This window comes from Chionomys nivalis, chromosome 3 (assembly GCF_950005125.1).
Source record: "Chionomys nivalis chromosome 3, mChiNiv1.1, whole genome shotgun sequence".
NCBI classification, from domain to species: domain Eukaryota; kingdom Metazoa; phylum Chordata; class Mammalia; order Rodentia; family Cricetidae; genus Chionomys; species Chionomys nivalis.
This window is the reverse complement of record NC_080088.1, coordinates 61,018,630-61,037,554: the sequence shown is the minus strand read 5'-3', so window position 1 is coordinate 61,037,554 and position 18,925 is coordinate 61,018,630. Positions and strand designations below refer to the sequence as shown.

The 18,925-nt window shown below is 47.9% G+C and overlaps 1 protein-coding gene across 1 annotated transcript in view; it reads left to right on the top strand.

The window, feature by feature from the left end:
• Slc12a8 (solute carrier family 12 member 8) overlaps positions 1 to 18,925 on the top strand; it is a 155,717-nt gene that overhangs the window by 29,182 nt on the left and 107,610 nt on the right. The window contains exon 4 of the mRNA XM_057765372.1: positions 4,446 to 4,677. Coding sequence (XP_057621355.1) covers positions 4,446 to 4,677 — 232 coding nt within the window. The remainder of the gene's footprint in view (positions 1 to 4,445; positions 4,678 to 18,925) is intronic.

Here is an 18,925-nt window from a genome sequence, read left to right as displayed (position 1 = left end):
GTTGAATGTGGTGGACCTGCCCGTAATCCCAACATCTGAGAGGTTAAAGCAGGGGCATTGTGACCACTAAGTCAGCTTGGCAAAATAATTCTGTCTCTAAAGAAAAAAACAAAAAACCCACACCAAACAAAAATCCAAACAACAGAAAACCCCACCAAGCCAACCCTCAGAGGACAGAAAATAGCAAACAAATAAAACCCACCAACTCTCCGATTTTGGAGCGTTTTTGAAGCTGGATTTTCACAGGAGGAAAAAGGTCAAGCAATAACGTAAGGTTTATGCAGACGTTACAAAACCCAAGAGTTGGGAACATGCGTGGCCTCTGTGACAGCCGTTTCGTAATGGCCGACAGGCATCACACCCTAAGAGCTGCCACAGGAGCTGCAGGCTGGTCACACGGACAGCCTCAGTTTCCCCACTCTCTGGGCACACAGAAGATGAGGACCCCCAATAGGGAGAGGACACAGGGTCATCCAGACTAGAAGAAAGAGTGTTCACAAAGATTTGCCCAGCAGAGGCAGCCATGGTGAGAAACTTCTGGGCCCAGGCCTCTGTCCAGCAGTCCCTGTGGTCAGTGCCTGCCAGTCCCTGACTGACTGAACTCATCTGGGCAGAGTCTCTGGCTAGGGTGCTGTACCCTCCAATCCTTACACCAACTTCCAACTTTGATTTGCTCGGCCTTTTTGGCACACACACTTTGCAGGGATGCTGACCTGCAGGGTTTGTGAGACACCTTTGTTTGGTTTTGGTGTGGGGCTAACACTGGCTTTAAGGACTCTGTTGGTGGGGTATGAGGTTCCCTTCTCTTCCAGTCTTTGGCGTTAACTCTTTAAATGCTAAGTGGAGCAGAACAGTGTAACCATCTGGTCCTGGTTTTCTCCGTAGGCCATTGTTTCAAATTTCCTGATTATTAGCATATTCCCTGCCTGCATGGGGGTGTCTTGATCTGTTTTATGTAATGTTGGTAGGTTGTGTCTTTCCACATACTTTTCTGCTTTGTCCAGGTTCTCTAGAATACTGACATATATGTGTTCTCTTGCAATCCTTTGTTTCTTTATGTCCGGTGGATAATGTCACTTCTCTCATCCCTTACTTTAATCATTTGAATTCACCTCTTCTCTTGACAAAGCTAGATAAAGAGTTATCTGTATTTTTATTTCATCTTAAATCGCAAAGAGGGAGGCTTTTGTTGTGACGTTTTCATGTGAAATTTGTCTTTATCAGCCTCTCAAATGCTAGAATTACAGACCCATATGCCTGATTAGAATCATTATTTTAAAATTTTGTCACGTGGCCTGGAGTTATGGCTCAGCAGTTAGGAAAGAGCACCAGCTGCTCTCCCAGAAGACCTGGGTTCGACCCCCAGCACCCGTACGATGGTCCACAGACACCTGTGACTGCAGTGTCAGTGGGTCTGACTTCCTCGTGGGTACCAGTTACCCAAGTGGTACACAGACACACACAAACAAAGTACCCATCCATGTAAAATAAAATTTAATAAATTATTAAAAAGCGCCACGTGAAACAATCAAAACGTAAAAAATATTGCCATGTCCTGTACACACTCAATCCTTCCTCCCTCACTTCTGAGGCCTGGCTAGCCACCCTGTCCTACGGGAATAGACCCGTGCCCAGAGGACCAGACAGCAGCTAGAAGCCCTCCTCCCTCCCCGTGCCACTCAACGGTGGGGCCTCCGAGGGGCCTTGTTGGGCTACTTACTTAGATGTGAAAATGTCTGCCTGCAGCCTGTGTTGACTATGCAGAAATATTTCTCATGGCTAATCAGCCCTGTGCTGGATTCCCTCCAGCAAGAGTGGAGGATCAGAAAGCCTTTTTAGACCCGAGGCCTGGAGGTTTCATTGAGGGAGTGAGCACATCCGCTATCCATACCATCTGCCGACTGCAGTCTAAATTAGACTTTGTGCCTGAAGGAGAGTGTGGAGGGATGTTTCTATCAAGACTCAGAACTCCTGAACACCTGACTCAGCCAAAACAAATACCCTGGGATGGAGGTGTTCTCACATGAGAATATGTCTCTTCCTCTCTTTAGAGTGGTGAGCACCACCCCACCTCAGATGGCAGGTTGTTACAGATGTTTCCATGTCGAGAATGGTAAAGAGAGAGAGAAGTCCCTGATTATGAAGAAGGGAAATGGTTTCCAACTGTAATGAGCGCTGGGAATGTTTACAGAAACTCAGCAATGCTTTCTGAGGAAGACCTTTTTCCAGCCTGGATGCCTGAGGCTTGCTCGGGAAGACTTGGGGTTCAGACCCGCCCTGTGTCAGCTGTCTCAAGCCGGATGTGGGCTGAGGCCATGAGCGCTGAGCCAGAAGGGAGTATCCTTTCAGCATTGTAGGAGCTCATGCACAGGCTCCCATTCCCCTGAGGCGAGTTCACTTTGTAACTGGGTGCAAGGTACTTTTGTCAGAACACCCCAAATGTGTGCAAATATGGTGATGGGCGTGACTTTCAGGAAGTCCCATTTATTAATTGTTGCTCTCAGTGGCGGTGCTGTGCCTAACTGAGTACTGGGATCACTGTGTGCCAGATAAGTAGAACAATACAGCCAGGAATTATGGCTCATGTCTGTAATTCCAGAAATCAGGATGCTGAGGCAGAAGGATTACTGCGAGTTTGAAGCTAATTTGGGATATATAGGAGATCTAGGCCAGTCTGGGCTACAGTGTTAAATCCTGTCTTTGTTAGGCCAGTGCCATGGGTCCCCCAGAGTCCGAGTTTGTACACAAAAGCAGGGAGCCTTTGTTGCAAGCTCGAACTTGGGCGCTCCATCCGTTCCACACAGCGGTTGGATCAGAGAGCATGGGCTCAGCTATGGCAGGGTTTTTAAGGAGTAAAGGATGGGCGGGTAGGGGAATTGGGATTTAGATGGGGGCTGAGCTTCTTTCTGATTGGGCAGGAGTGGGGCAGCAGGAGTCTTGTCAAACAGGGATTGGTACAGGCTTTGCGGCAAGGAAATTGGCAACCTATATCCAAGTTAGGAAAGCTGCCTTACTGTTCTGGAACATCTAGTACTTGTTTGTCTCAATTCTGATTGGTCCCCTGCAGGGCACCGTCTGGTTTCTCCTGGTTATTGTAAGGGTGAGGCCTAGTATTGTTAGACTACAGCCTGTCATGGATGCACTAATGTTAAGTTAGGCCTCTTCAGTCTCAACCAAAACCAAATGATACAAACCAAACCAAAACAACATGACTTACAGGCCTGGAAGAGTTTTTTCAGTAAACTGCTTGTTTGTAGGCCTGGGAACATGTATGTGATCCCCAGAACCACTATAAAAACAAATACGGTGTGATGGCATGTACCAGAGAGGAAGAGGTGAGAGGATCCATGGGCTGCTGGTCAGCCAGCCTGGCCTACTGGGCCAGCCCTAGGCTACTGGGAGACCCTGGTTCATTTTAATCCCAGCACTTGGAAGACAGAGGCAGACAGATCTCTTTGAGTTTGAGGCCAGTCTGGTCTACAAAAGCAAGTTCCAGGACAGGCCCCAAAGCTACAGAAAAACCCTGTCTTGAAAAAAAAAGAAATCAAAAGAAACTGCATTCAAATATCTGTGGGAGTGTGCTGCTGTGGCTCTGAGGACAGGGCCCTGCGTGCACGTTTGTTGTCCGATTTAGTTCTTGAATAATGCAAGCAGAGAAGGCCAAAGGCCTTTTGACCCAGTTACTATTGACAGCTCTCAACCTGGGGCTCATTCTTCTTTTGTTTAAAATATGGATGAGCAAAAATGGGGCCTGGAGGTAGGTTCCCTTGTGAAAGAGCAGGTTTGACCTGGTGCTGCCTCCCAGGCAGTAAGCCACAGTGCTGGGGAGTGTGTGTGTGTGTGTGCGCGCGCGTGCGCACGTACGTGCATGTATGTGTCTGCATGTGTGGGCATGTATGTGTGTGCATGCACTTATGCATGCGTGAGTATGTGTGTGTCTGAGAGCAGGCAGGACTGGAGCTCATGTCTCCCTGTGGCTGGTTCTCACCGGGAGTCGGCTGGCAGTGTGTCAAAGGTGCACACACGTGTGAATGTGTGTGTGTGTCTGTGAGCAGGTCTGTAGCTGATGCCTCTCTGTGGCTGGTTCTCACCGGGAGTTGGCTGGCAGTGTGTTACAGGTGCACGCACGTGTGAGTGTGTGTGTGTGTGTGTGTGTGTATGTATCTGAGAGCAGGCAGGTCTGGAGCTGATGCCTCTCTGTGACTGGTTCTCACCTGGAATTGGCTGGCAGTGTGTTGCAGGTGCACACACGTGTGAGTGTGTGTGTGTCTGAGAGCAGGCAGGCCTGGAGCTGATGCCTCCCTGTTGCTGGTTCTCACTGGGAATTGACTGGCAGTGTGTTGCAGGTGCACACAGGTGTGTGTGTGCGTGTGTGTGTCTGAGAGCAGGCAGGTCTGGAGCTGATGCCTCTCTGTGGCTGGTTCTCATCGGGAATTGGCTGGTAGTGTGTTGCAGGTGCCATGTACATCACTGGCTTTGCCGAGTCCATCTCAGATCTGCTGGGTTTGGGGAACATCTGGGCTGTGCGAGGAATTTCAGTTGCTGTACTTCTGGCTCTGCTGGGCATCAACCTAGCCGGTGTCAAGTGGATAATCCGCCTCCAGCTGCTGCTGCTGTTCCTGCTGGCTGTCTCAACCCTCGACTTCGTAGTGGGTTCTTTCACCCACCTGGACCCAGGTAGGCCCTTCAAGTGCAGTCCTTTGTAGATGTTGATGGGTGTAATTTGCTGAGTATCCTTTCCTCCCACAGGCTGTACGTACAATTCGGGTGGGGTGGGCCTGGTCAAGCAAGTGGCTGCGGCTCCCTGGGCCCACAAGCTCCTTTACGTACACTACGCATGCGTGCGCACATGCACGTTTACTTCATGGATTTTCCACAGTTCCCTTTTGTTTCTTTCTATTAAAATATACAGAAAATGTGCATAACACAACTTCCTCAAAACAACACAAGCAGGTGGGCAGGGATCAAATTCATAGCAACGACTGGGGCAAGAAAGAAACGCGGAGCAGAGAGGAAAGCGGACTCCGAGGTTGTCTGCGCATTTCCTTTAAGAGCTTGTTGTAAATGTAAGTTCTGAGTATGGTGGAGCCTGCCTGTACATATCTGGGAGGCTGAGGCCCAGGCAGGACGATTATAAACAAAATACCAAAACAAGCAAACCATGACAAATGGTGACAGTTGTCATTTCATAGAGATGGCTACCAAAATGTTGGATTATCTATTGCTTTCTATGCTAAATTATTTCTCAGAATAAAAATGTGTGTTCCTTACCTAAGTTTAAAAACAATCAAAAGGCCGGGGGTAGCTTCTCACTCTTCGAATGAAGTAAAAGGTCTATCCTTTTCTTTTCTTATTTTATTGGCTCAGGGTTTCACTGTGTAGCTCCTGGAATTTACTGTGTATACCAGGCTGGCCTTGAACTCACAGTGATCCACCTGCCTCTGCCTCCCGAGTACTGGGACTGAAGGCGTGTATCACCAAATCCACTGAATATTGAAACTATTCAATGAACCCATCACCAATGGATCCAGCTGCTTGCAACCTGTGGGCAGCCTAAGACCACGAGAAAACACAGATATTTACATATGATTCATAACAGTAGCAAAATTACAGTTATAGAGTAGCAATTAAAATAATTTTGTGATGGTGGGGTCACCATAACATGAGGAACTGTATTAGAAGGTCGCAGCTCTAGGAAGGTTAAGAATCACCGAACTACTCTAACCCAGGGTTTGCTCAACCTCTTGAAAGCCCAGCAGTGTGAACCCTACATCCCACAACTCTGAATGACATAACTTTGCCGCTTTCAGATTTGTGTTGTTTTAACGTCAGGGTCAACTATGCTTGCTCTCAGAAGGCACAACTGCCACCAGGATGCTATAGAAAGGCCTGATACTGCACACCCCAGGAACTCTGTTTGTATGGAACAGAGACTAGGCTTTAAAGAGAGAGGGAGATGGGCTCAACTGGTGTGATTAAAACAATCTTCAGCCCAGACAGGGGCCTGTGATGGTGGTGGTGCGGGAGGAACCCACAGCTTATCTTACTTAGCCCCTACCAGAATGTCTTGAGATGGGAGCAGTGATACCCATTTTACAAAGAAGAGGCTATGGTTTGTGCTAACACATGGCAGAGCTAGGGTTTGAAGCTGGATATGATGCTGTAGCCTGTTCTGTGGTAGGAGGAGGCCTGTTTTCATAGAGCAGGCTTGTCTGCTCTCTGCTTCCCCCTTTCGGGTCACCTCTGTAGGGGAACGTGTTACAGTAGTGTTGCAGGGATATCCTGACTTACGGGGAAGCCAGGCCATACTTAGAGCTGCAATAGGACAGCTCTGGGGTGGGGGTGGAGCCACAGTAGGACAGCTCTGGGGTGGGGGTGGAGCCACAGTAGGACAGCTCTGGGGAGGGGGTGGAGCCACAGTAGGACAGCTCTGGGGAGGGGGTGGAGCCACAGTAGGACAGCTCTGGAGACTGAAGCCGCAATGGGACAGTTCAGCCCTGGAGAAAAGGTGTTCTGACTACTGGGAAGCCGGGCTACCTGAAGCTGGGGTACAGAGGGGCATGGTCTCCCCACAGGATATAGGGATCCTGCTTTTCTCCTGGAGAGCCGCTACAGCTAAGCTCTGCTCTGTTCCCTTACCGGAGCGTACTAACAGAGCTATCTGCTTCTCTGGCCTAATATTTTCTTCAGCTAACACTCTGCCAAAGGGGGAAACCCCTGCGGAAATGTAGCAATCTCCTCGGCTCCTATGAAAAGTTGTTACTTTTTTCTGCCTGTCCTTGCTCAGCCCCCACTTAAGCAGCGGTCCTAGCAAGGTTCTTCTGTTCTGCTCTGCCTTGCTGAGGCCCCCTAGGGAGCATCTCAGCAAGGTTTTTCAGCTCAGTCCCCTAAGGGACAGCGACAATGAAGGTCGTCACCCAAGACTCTTTTGGGAAAGAGATTTATTTGGGAAGGAGTCCAGGAGAGTGGCTGCCTCTGCCAGGAAGGGATTAACAGCAGCTCCCTGGCAACCTTAGGGTAGCCTCTAACTAAAGCAGTGGAGAGGCTTATATAGGGCTTCTTAGGGGTGGAGTTTTCCCAGGGAGAAGATTTTCTGCTCAGGGATTGGTCAGTTTAGCTGATCACGGGCAGAGATGGCTCTGACTTCATGGCCAGACTGTGTTTCTTTCTCTGGTCCTTTTTGACTCTAATCTTAGGACCAGGGCATATTTCTTTCGCTGGCTCTGATTCTAGGGACAAGGTGTGTTTCTTTGATACTAATTTCAGAGCCAGGATACATGTCGTTAGTCCTGGGTTCAGGGATAAAGATGTTTCTTTCCCTGGTCCAGGTCTCAAATGCAGGGTGTGTTTCTTTCACTGACTCTGGGTTCAGAGTCAGGTGCTCAGTGATTGGCTGACTTCCTGCTCCAGTGTCCCTTTTACCCTACAACCCCTGCATTGTATTCGTCCTAATTATAGACGGTTGTGAACCGCTTGGCGTGGGTGCACAGAATCGAACTCAGGTACCCTGGAAGAACAGAAAGTGCTCTTAACTAGTGAGCCACCTCTTCAGCCCCCAGGTCTTGCCTTTTAAATGCTGTTGGTTGTAGTCTGTCCAGAGCTGAGTTGGCGTGTACTACCATTTCTTCAGATATTACATTTCAATGTCAGAACCTGCATATCCTCTGAATTCCCTGGACATTCCCTACTGACATCCAGAAGCTCCCCTGACTCCTACACAGAAGGGGTCCTCAGGACTCACTCCGGTGCCAAGGGCCTGGTGGTGGCCCTGGCTCACCTGAAATGCTTTCCCATGCTACCTGGGGCTTCTCTGCAGGACGGAAAGTGGGCTCTTTCCTGACCTTGCACCATCCTGCAGCAATGGCTCTCACACTGAGGGTGACAGACTGGCCTTTGACTGCCAAACTATCAACAAAGGGAGAAACAGTCCACCCAGTCCCTGACTCCCTGCCCTCCCCTCCACTGTCACAGTTGCTAAGATACTACAGTTGATTGGCAGGGCAGTGCCGCTGGCCACCATGAACTTCACTAGACTCGTGTGTTTTCCTTCTTGATTGGTGACGTTCTTGGCTGCTCTTCTAAGTAACTCTAAATGCTTGTACTTCCTTCTGGTCAATACATTAGTGGGGTGTTGTATGAGCTGAAACTTTTTTTTTCCAGTAATTCCCATAGCAACGGGCCCTTCTAATATCTGTTTTTGGCATCATTGGTTTTATCAAACAGACTGTTTTCTCTGCAGTTAAAAACCCACACTGAAACCAGGCCATAAACCTGTGGGATGGATTTAGCAAAATGACTTCAACTATTAAGGGGAAAAAAGACTGGAAGGAACCGTGCCTGGATGTTAACAGTGGTTGCTCAGATGGTGTATAGCTGTATTATTCTACTTTTCCTTCATTTGGCTGGTATTACTTTTTTAAGATTTATTAACTTGTTAATATTTGCGTGTGCTGCCTGCATGTGTGTATGCACTATGTACATGCCTGGTGTCTGAGGAGGCCAAAAGAGGGAATCAGTCAGCTCCCCTGGGTGGTTAGGAACTGCCATGTGGGTTCCGGGAACTGAACCTGGATTCTCTGTAAGAACAGTAGGAGCTCTTAGCCACTCTCCAGACTAGTGTAACTGTGTATATTTACACACACACACACATATACATGCATACATATACATAATACTCACACACATATATACATATACAATACACACACACACACACACACACACACACGGAAGATTGGCTACCCTGACATCCTCTTCTGGCCTCTGGGGGCACCGGGCACACAGGCAGACATATGGTGCACAGACAGACATGAACAGATAAAACACCCATACTCAAAAGTTAACATTTGAAAAATTAAACAAACAAAAATAACAGGCGAAAAGGTTTTAGATCTCCTTGTGCTATGGTTCCCCTTTATTTCCATTTTATTTTTTTTTAAATATTTATTTGTTTATTATGTATACAATATTCTGTGTGTCTGTGTGCCTGCAGGCCAGAAGAGGGCACCAGACCTCATTACAGATGGTTGTGAGCCACCATGTGGTTGCTGGAATTGAACTCAGGACCTTTGGAAGAGCAGGCAATGCTCTTAACCTCTGAGCCATCTCTCCAGCCCACTTTATTTGCATTTTAAAGGTAAAACAAGTCAGGCGTAGTCTCATGCCTGTGATCTCAGGAAGCTGAGTCAGGAGGATTGGCATGAGTTCAAGGGTTGCCTGGGCTACAGAGTAAGACCCTGTCTCCAAAGAGGGAGAGAGGAAAAGACGAAAGAAAGCAAGGAAAGGAGACTTTCTGTTTTCTAGTAGAAGCCCCTAGTTCCTGACACCCGTAAAGGATGCTTAGACTCTCCTTTCCCACTTCGTTTTCCACTTCTCTGGCCCAGGAGGAGACAGGCATATGTGCATGTGTTGAGTACACACAGGTCCACACTCTGCCACTGTCCCTTCTCCTGCTCTGGGGCACCTATGGGCATCCTGTCTGTATGCAATTTAGTCACTCTAAAAATACACTTATTTTTTGAAATCATGATATATCATTTCCCATTTCCCCTTTCTCCCTCTAAACCTTCTTCCCCCACACCCCTCCTCACTTGCTTTCAAATTCATACCTCTTTTCTCATTAATTGTTGTTACATGCATTTATGAATATACACACTGCATGACGTTCCCTGTTACTGATTTGAAAATACTTTGAGTTAAAAGTCCTATTACAGGGTTCTAGACTTCTCCAGTCTTGAACCTTTGCAGATGTGGCAGATGTGAGCATCCTGTTGAGATGTGGGAGCCTGCTTCTGCAGGAGCAAGTCATAAATAGAGCTCACAGGAGGACGGTCAAGTGTACTTTAAATGTTGCTGGGCTCTGCCCTGCCGCCTTCCAATTAGATTGTTCTGAACTCACAGTAGTGGTAGATAGGAGTTATTGATCGTCTACATCTTAGGATGTGGGCACAATCTTTTAAATGTCTGCCGTGGTGTAGATTGAAGTATGTATTCCTTTTCTTTCCATTTGTTTTTTGTAAACCATTGAGGTTAATTTTTTTCACGTTTTTATTGCCTCTTTTGTCTCTTTTCTCTTGAATTGTCTATAATTCTGTTCTCTACCACTCGGTTCTCTCGTTCCCTGATGGTTCCTAAAGCTCTCTCTACCTTAGCAGTGAATCTGACACAATATTGGCTTACTTCTGATTCATGCTAGTTGCGTGCTACAGACATTGAAGCTTTCCCTGATGTCATCTCTCCTTTTAAAATTCTATGTAAAGAAGTAATATATACATAAAATGCCCATTTTGATCTAAACTATATGCTCTATTTATTTCCTCGTGTGTTTTTCCGAACTAAAATGTACTCTGTATGTTAAGTCCCTGGGTCTGCTTGAACAGCTGCTATAACCACAGAGCCTAAAACCACAGAGATTTATTCTCACATAGTTCTGAAGGACAGAAGTCTGGAATCAAAAGTGCCTGGGGGTCACTGTCCCTGCAAGTTCTTCCTTGTTCTTCTTCGGCTTCCAGAAGCCGAGGTGTCCCTTAGGAGTGGCTGATTGTTCTAGTTCTGTCCATCTTCACAGGGCCCTGCTCTGTCTTTCCCCTATGTACACAGTGTTTTAACAAAATAACATAATGTGTCACTGCAGATACAGCGAACCTGATAATCTAGACAGGGAACTTTCCTTAGGTACCTCCGCAAGACCCTGTTTCCAAATGGGGTCTCATTTACAGGTTCTTTTTTTTTTTTTTTTTTTTTTTTTTTTTTTTTTTCTATTTACAGGTTCTTAGGTCTTGGTGAGAACACACGTTTTGGAGGCCACCGTTTGCCCCACCCCCCACAGTCCATCACTTTTGATTTGCTTTATTTTTCTGTGGCCAATCACTATGTAGAAAACGCCCCCATAGAACTTTTAGCTGCCCCTGGGTTCGACCCAGAGCCCCTCTTGTGGGAACCTCTCTCCGGCCTTGCTTTTCCTGGAGAGGCTACTCTGTGCTGGGTCCCAGGTGATGTGCAGGAGCTCCCCACCTCTCTGCCCAGGGCCTGAACCCTCTCCTGTGGGTCCTAGAAAGTATCCCTTCTCTACCTTCAGCTGTGATCAACAGTGGGTAAAAAATCCCAATATGAAAATGCTTTGGATCAGAATTGTGAAATCATCTTGCTTCCTTCTAGCACTCCACGGCGTCATGTGTTTGGTGCTATTCTGTTTCCCACGCCTGCTTCTTCTCCAACTGTTAAACATCTCCTCTCTATCCATGAGGCCCTACAGTTCCATAACAAAAACTTGTTAGATTTAAATTTATTTTGAATTTTTATATGTGTGTATGTGAGCATACATGTGGGTTCCCATAGAATACGGGAAAGGGTGTCGGATCCCCTAGAACTGGAGCCGTAGGTAGTTCTGAGCCACCATGTAGGTGCTGAGAACTGAACCTGGATCCTCTAGAAGAGCAGCCAGTGCTCTTAATCACAAAACCATCTCTCAAGCCCTTGTAACAACAACAACAACAACAACAACAACATCTATTTATCAGCTGGAGCACCTTCAATTTTGGAATTACAGCTATTTCTTTGAGAGTCTCCCCTTCCGCACACACTTTTGTTTCTATTTTATATGTGTTCTTTTTTTAAAAAATTATAAACTGAATGGCCCATTAGCTCAGGCTTCTTATTAACTCTTATAACTTATATTAGCCCATTATTCTTGTCTATGTTAGCCACATGGCTCGGTACCTTTTTCAGAGACGCAGTCACATCTTGCTTGCTCTGTGTCTGGATTACACCTACAGACTGCAGAATCCTCTTCCCAGAATTCTCCTGTTCTCATTGCCCTGCCTCTACTTCCTGCATGGTTGACCCACCTATACTTCCTGTCTGGCTACCGGCCAATCAGCATTTTATTAAACAGGTATAAGAAACAAATGTTTACAGGGTAAAACCGTTGTCCCACAGGAATCCCTCCCCCCTTTTTTTTAAAGAACAAGAACTCTGAATCTAATCTCCCTTGTTTAGGTTTTCTTCTGGCCATTATCCATAACAACTTGTAACCAACATTCTAAACAGAGGAAAACATCCATAGTCCATTTTTTGGGAATGTGGTAGAGTTTTCCAGGCTACTTCCTGTTGAATTGGGGTGCTGATAATCTTATGGGGACCTAAAGAAAATTTAGAATTATGATCAGGTCATGTTCTTTAAGTCAGAATCTTACCATGCTGGCCTTGAACTCAAAATCTTCAACCTTCTCGGCACTGCAATTACAAATGTGTACTACCATATCCACCCAGCTTACCCTCTTCCCCCATTAAATTCTAACCCTAGCAATCCTCCTTTAAAATCAGTTTTAATTTCTGCAGCTTAGGTTGCCCACAAAGAATATTAAGTGAAAAATTTGAGATATAATTCATGGATTTTTATCAACATTTCATGAATTGTTTATAAGGTTCCTAATTATTCTGTTTTGCTTTTGTTACGCTCTCACTTCATCATAGGTATGTGTAAGGAAATGCAGGATTTAGTGGGCTTTGCAGGGTTGGTCATCCCTCGGATCCTGGAACTGTTCCCTGGGGACATTTGATGAGCACCACAGTTGGATATTAGAATTCTTGGTTTGACTCCTTGAGCTCGGCCTGGTGCTTGGCTGTGGATCCCTGCATCTGCTTCCATCAGTTACTGGATGAAGGCTCTCTGATGACAATGAGGACACACACTCACCAATCTGATTACAGGGGAGGCCAGTTCAGTCAGGCACCCTCTCCACTGGGAGCAGAACTCCTGGTGTGAACATTTGTTGTTTGAAATGCTTTTAAATTTTAAATTATTTGTGTGTGTGTGTGTGAGAGAGAGAGAGAGAGAGAGAGAGAGATAGAGAGAGAGAGAGAATGAGAATGCATGTTCACACTGTGTCCTTCTGTCTCAAGATGCCTCTCTATGTCATATTCTCTCTCTGCCCTGCCTTTCCTCACCACCTCCATCCCTCACCACCTGGTTACGCCCTGGAGGCTGGCAGCAAGGGTCCCTTTTTCTTTCTCCTCCTCTGGTCCCATCTTTCCCAATGCACAAACTCCTGCACAGACCCAGACTGGCAGTGCACAAAGCTGAACAGCATAGTAGTTTAGACGTGGCACTCCCAAGCATGTGTCTTAAACCTCCCAGAATGCCATTTGGGGGCTCATATGTTCATTTATGTAAGATGAGTCTCGGGCCAAAATGATCTCACTGCCACGAAAGTCAGGCAGATATAGAGAAAATACATTTTAGAAAGTGAAGTGACATGTGGTGTGTTTTAATTCTAGGTTCTACAATTTAAAATGAAACTGTGAGCCTCCAGGCTTAATCCTTTGGTTATCCAGGAAGGCACTTGCCACAGTTCCGTGACAGACCCTGCATTTCGCAGCCCACATCCCACACTCTGCTCGGCCCCGGTCCCATGATGTCTCCCCCAGTCAGTCAGTCAGCAGGGTCTGGGGCAGGCTCATCTCATGCAGAATCCAGCAGGTGGAAGCTGGTGAGACTGGGGTTTGGTTTTGCCTATGCAGAGGTCAAAATGGCTGCTTGGAAGCTATAAAGAAGGAGCAGCAAGCATGCCTGCCTCTGCTCTCTGCTGAAATGGCTGCATCTAGGGTTCCATTGAGCGCACGATCTCTAAATCCAGGTCTTTTGCTCAACTCTGAGCCCTTTCTGCTTGCTTGTTAGTTTTGGTTTTTGTAGGGTCTCGCTGTGGTCCAGGCTGACCTGGAACTTACTCTATAGCCAAAGGATCTTCTTGAACTTCTGATCCTCCTGCCTCCACCTTTCATGTGCTGGTATCAACAACATGTCCTGCCGTGCCCAGCTTTTATCTGTGACGCCTGATATGTTTTGCACATTGGCCATATGTGTTGATTTGAAATAGCATTTTCTCCTTTAGTCTGTGACATGTTGCCTTGCCTTTCTTCTTGATCTTCCTATGCCTCACATCTGGTCAGGAGAGCACAGGGCTCAGTCCTCTGCTGTCGGTGAGAACCTGTGCCTTCTTCCTCATTGTCCATGCTGCCCTGGTTCACCTGCTTCCCCAGATCTCTCCAACCCAGCCCCCATATTCCCAATTCCTATGGTCCTTCCAACCCAGCCCCCAAAATATTGCCAATTCCTATGGTCCACATACCACCTTGAATTAAAGTCAAGACACTCATACCCCCCCCATTCATTATCTTTATTTTTAAACATTATGATAAATCTTATTATCTTTTAAAAGTAGAATCATCTTTTATTTATTGACAATCTCATCTTATACATGTAAACAATGCATCTTGATCCTATCCACCCCAACACCCCTTTTTTACATTCCCTAAACAACCGCTAAGCACCCTCCTGCACCTTCTGGCCCCCTTGGGTTTTGCTGTTGCTTTAGTAACCCACCAAAGCCAGTTGGTACTTTCTGTTGAGTGCCGACCGCTGATCTTGTTGGCTGATCTTCTGCAGACAAGCATAGCTTCAGTGAGTTCGTGAGTGAAACGACCGTGGCATGTATCCAGAGAACAGCATCTCCCAGCGCTCCTCTCCACACCTTGGCTCCTACATTCTTTCTGTCTCTCTTCTGAGTTGGTGTCTGAGTCACGAGGGTGGGATAGAACACTCAATGGTCACTTAGTTTTAGCACTTTGACCAGTTATGAGTCCCTGGCCAAGGCTGAGTGCAGCACTAATCTATGGGTAGACATATCACTATTTAGATAGCAAAACCACACTGTGACAGAGGCTGGGCAGGGTTATTTCCCTACCTCAGAGATGCAGAAGCAGCCATTTCTAGGGACCCAGGCCTCCATGTTCAACTCCTTGCTGGTCTAACATACGAGAGACGCAAAATTTGGGAGTTGACAGACCTAGGTTCCTGCCTAAGGCCTACGCCCCAGCCGTGGACTTTTGAGCAGGTTTGTAGTATAGGCATGAGTTCCGTCCCGTGGACCAAGGTGAACACAAACGTTTTAGCTGCTCCTCTAGAGCTTAGAGTCAGCCTGCGTGGTTGGCTAAGAAGGGCAAGGCTTGGGTTTTCCAGAATCGCTCAGTACTGGCTTATGGAGATAGGCAGTAAATACTGCTATGTAGAAGTGTCCACTGGGTGAAAGACAGCCAGACTGCATGGCCTTTTCTGTCCCTGCAAGCGCAGTTGGTTAGTCTGTGGCAACCATGAGGGACATCTCCATGCCCTTACTGCCCATACACCTACCTGTCTTGTACCCCATCTCTAGGACTCTGCTTCACTCTTGGAACAGAAATGGGGGCCAGGTTACCACTGTGGCATCACCTTCCCAGCCACCTTTCTCCTGCCCCTCGCGGTGGACACCAACTCTGCACGCTTTGTCTCTGAGTGTTTTCTGGGCTGTGGTCAGATCTGCCTGAAGGGCCTTGCAGTGCCCTCAGTGGCCTCTGTGTGGTGTTGCAGTCTGTTGGTTCTCTGGCCTCTGGGTAGGAGGCCTTATCCCAGGGCAACTCGCTAGGCCCTTTTCCCTTTCCTCGTCCTAGGAGGAAATGCTCCCTCCTGTGTGTGGTGGATTGCTCCTCTTGAGCTGGAGTTTACATTTTGCACTGGGACTAGGGATGGGTGGAGCCATTCATCAAGGACTGTCACACGTGCTCTCAAGTGACCCTCATAAACAACACTGGACAGGGGCTGGGTAGGTTAATTCAGAGAGGCAGAAGCAGCAGTCTGGAGAGGGCAAGTGAGCTCTGAGAACTCAGGCCTCTGTGTGCGACCAGCAACCAGTTCCTTGCTGGTCCCGCAGAGAGGGGCTAAGCCTGGGTGTAGACAAAGAACACTTTCAGTGAGGGTCCCTGACTTTCACTCCAACCTTGGTTCTCCAGAGCCCTGAACCCTGCCTGCACCCAAAAGCACCAGTGGAGACTGAGGGGAAGCAGGGAGAATCCCAAGCCCTGGTTGAGTCCGGCACCTCTGGGTGGAGACTGTCCATCTGTGTTTCCAAACTGCTTGGGGTTTGGGATCCCTGCCCCTTGTCCTCTGCTTTGCAGGCCTTTGCCCCGCCTTCTTCAGAGATGGGCGGTGAGGTTCAGTGGAGGTCAAGACCGTGGGTCTCCATGCTTGGGCTCACAGAGACCTGGAGTCAAGAGTGGCCTAGAGTGTGCTGAGAGGGGGGCGCTGATCTTTGTGCTAAACTTCTCATGTGACTGACACTCAGCCAAGCGTTGCACGCACACACACACACACACACACACACACACACACACACACACACACGAGGAAACAGCAAGCAGCACTGGTTGCTAGGCACCCTATGTGTATTTGAAACAACCAGCTGGGGGCGGTGAGAAGACATTGTCCACTTTATGGACAAGGGAGTTGAGGTCCCAAAGAGCTTCTAAAACTTCCCTGATGTTGCATTGTATGTGGCTTGGCTGGTGTGATCTCAGAGGCACTGGCTGTCACTGTGTGCCATCGGATGAAGGTGGAGTCCCCAAACTACTTCCGTTCTTTCAGATCAAGAGGATCTGCGAGCCTGAGGTCTCAGCCAGCCTTCTCTTGTGTGGTCGGTCAGATGGTCAGAGCAGAGCCCACTGAAGGGGAAACAAGAGACGAGATGGAGGACTGTGAACACCAGGCAGGGTCATGACAGAACATGTTCCCCGCAGTGCCACCAGGAACAGAGATCATGGGCAAGCTCAGCCAAGGAGTGCTAGATTCAGGTCCACAATCAGGTGGAGTTACTGTCGGCCCTCCAGGCTCCTCCCTGCGGAGCCTGCCTCTGACCTCTGGGGTCTCCAGCTGCAGCCTTCCTCCTGGAGGGCATGGTAGCCAGACCAGATGGTTCCACACATGTCCTCTGCATCGCAGGCCGAGAGCTGCCTCACCTTGGCGGAGGCGAGCATTTCTGCCATTTCCTAGGATTCCCTGACAAGGTACGCCAGCTTAGAAATAGACAAGGATTGCAGCTGCTGGTGGGGGCAACAAACCTGGGAGATTTGAGGGCACAGTAACAGGAAAGAGAAAGCGGCAAATAACATTTCTTTATTTTTGAGACAGGGTCTCACCGGGTAACCCTAACTAGTCTGGAATGTGCTATGTTGATCAGGCTGACTTTGAACTTAGAGATCTGCCTGCCTCTACCTCTGAGTGCTGAGAATAAAAGACAAGCCACCATGATGTTTAATAATAATAATAATAGTAATAATTATTTATTATTTTCCATATCTTCTGCTTCTCCTCTGTCTATCTGGACTTCCTTGCTTTCTGGCTTCCTTCCTACTTTCCTTCCTTTTGTCTCAGTGGTTGGATCCTTGGAATGAGTCTGTGTATGGTTTCATTTCTATTGCCGTCTTAAATTCTGTTGGTATACTAAAATTTCACCACTAATTGTGTGCTAGTTTATTTAGCTAAAGACACGATGCCTTGTGGTCACAGGTCACATATAGGCGTTTGGATGGATGGAAACAGGCATCATGGGCATTTCAGTCTTGAAGAGTTGGTTCATCCATTTGTATTAGAGCTCAGCAAATGCCACTCACCACAGAGGGCCTGTGTTTCAAGTTCTTGTTACAGATACTGGGCCAGAATCAGACTCTGGAAGCTCTACAATGTTTTTTTTTTTTTTTTTTTTTTTTTTTTTTTTTTGAGACAGGATTTCTCTGTAGTTTTGATGCCTGTCCTGGAACTAGCTCTTATAGACCAGGCTGGTCTCAAATTCACAGAGATCCACCTGCCTCTGCCTCCCAAGTGCTGGGATTAAAGGCATGCGCCACCACCACCCAGCTACGAAGCTCTACAATGCTAAGGGAGAGATGAAGTTGGGCTTGCCTGGATCCCCTGCCTGATCCCCTTCTTCATACCCCTTGTTTGCTTTGACAGTGATCTGGGGCACACTGCTGGGCTGTCACAGCAGGACTGAGGGAGTGGGGCTCCAGAGGAGGCCCAGTTGCTGGAATCGTCCCTTTGGTGGCTTGTCACAACAACATGAATTCTCAGGGGACAGGGATAGACCTCTGTGTCCTCAGCAACAGGCTAGGGCCTAGGCAGGGTTTGGGACTCCTTGTTAACCTAGCAAACGAAGGAACCAGAGTGAGGAGGGCGCTAGGGAAAGGTCCTGGAGCCTCAGCAGAGGTAGAGGGCTGTCACCCTTGGCCCTGCAGACCTGGGTGGCTGATCCTCCCCAGGCTCCCCCCAGAGAGGCGCCGGCCTTCCTGTTTTGGCAGCGGCTCTCAGGTATTCTGTCTGCACAGGCTCAGCTGGCAAGGGATCTCACAATGCCTTCACAGAGGGCCAGCCCTGGGTGGAGTCCGGCTGCAAGTTCAGTCAGACCTTCTTGGGCAGAAGGAAGGAAGACGGTTACAGTTGTGAGAAACTGTGGCTTTGAAAAGTCTTCCTCCTGAGTCTTCTGGTTTGCAAAGGCGCGGAGGTGCTTAGGGAAGCATTACATATTTGATGAAGAGTGGGGATGAGTCACGGGAAGTCAGACCGCACATCTTACCTTCCCCAGGTCACAGCACGATATCTACGTTACAGCCTCGGTAACAACAACAATGGTATCTCTCCCTCCTCCCTCCCCCTCCTCCTCCCTCTTTCCTTCCCTTTTAGTACACAGGTGTCATGTTACCCATATCCACATGTAAGTAAATTAAACCAGGAGCTAGACAGCTAGGACAGGGGGGTCTCCTTATTTCTTCTTTCCAACTGCTTGGGTCTGAGAGGAAGGCCAGGGATCTGGGATGTTGGCCAGACACTCCCCTAGATCAGCCGGAGTCTGGCTGGGGATTTGAGGATCTATGACATGAACAGGCAGTTCACACACCAACCTGAGGGGCCAAAGAGTAAAACCAACCCAACTTAAACAGGTCTTCCTTTGCCCGGGACCAGATACCGGGTGAGGCAAGTGTGGGGTGATGGGATATAATTTGCCATTTGTTAACCAATAGCCAGTTGTTTCTCATCAGGCTCCTCCAGTTATAGCACATA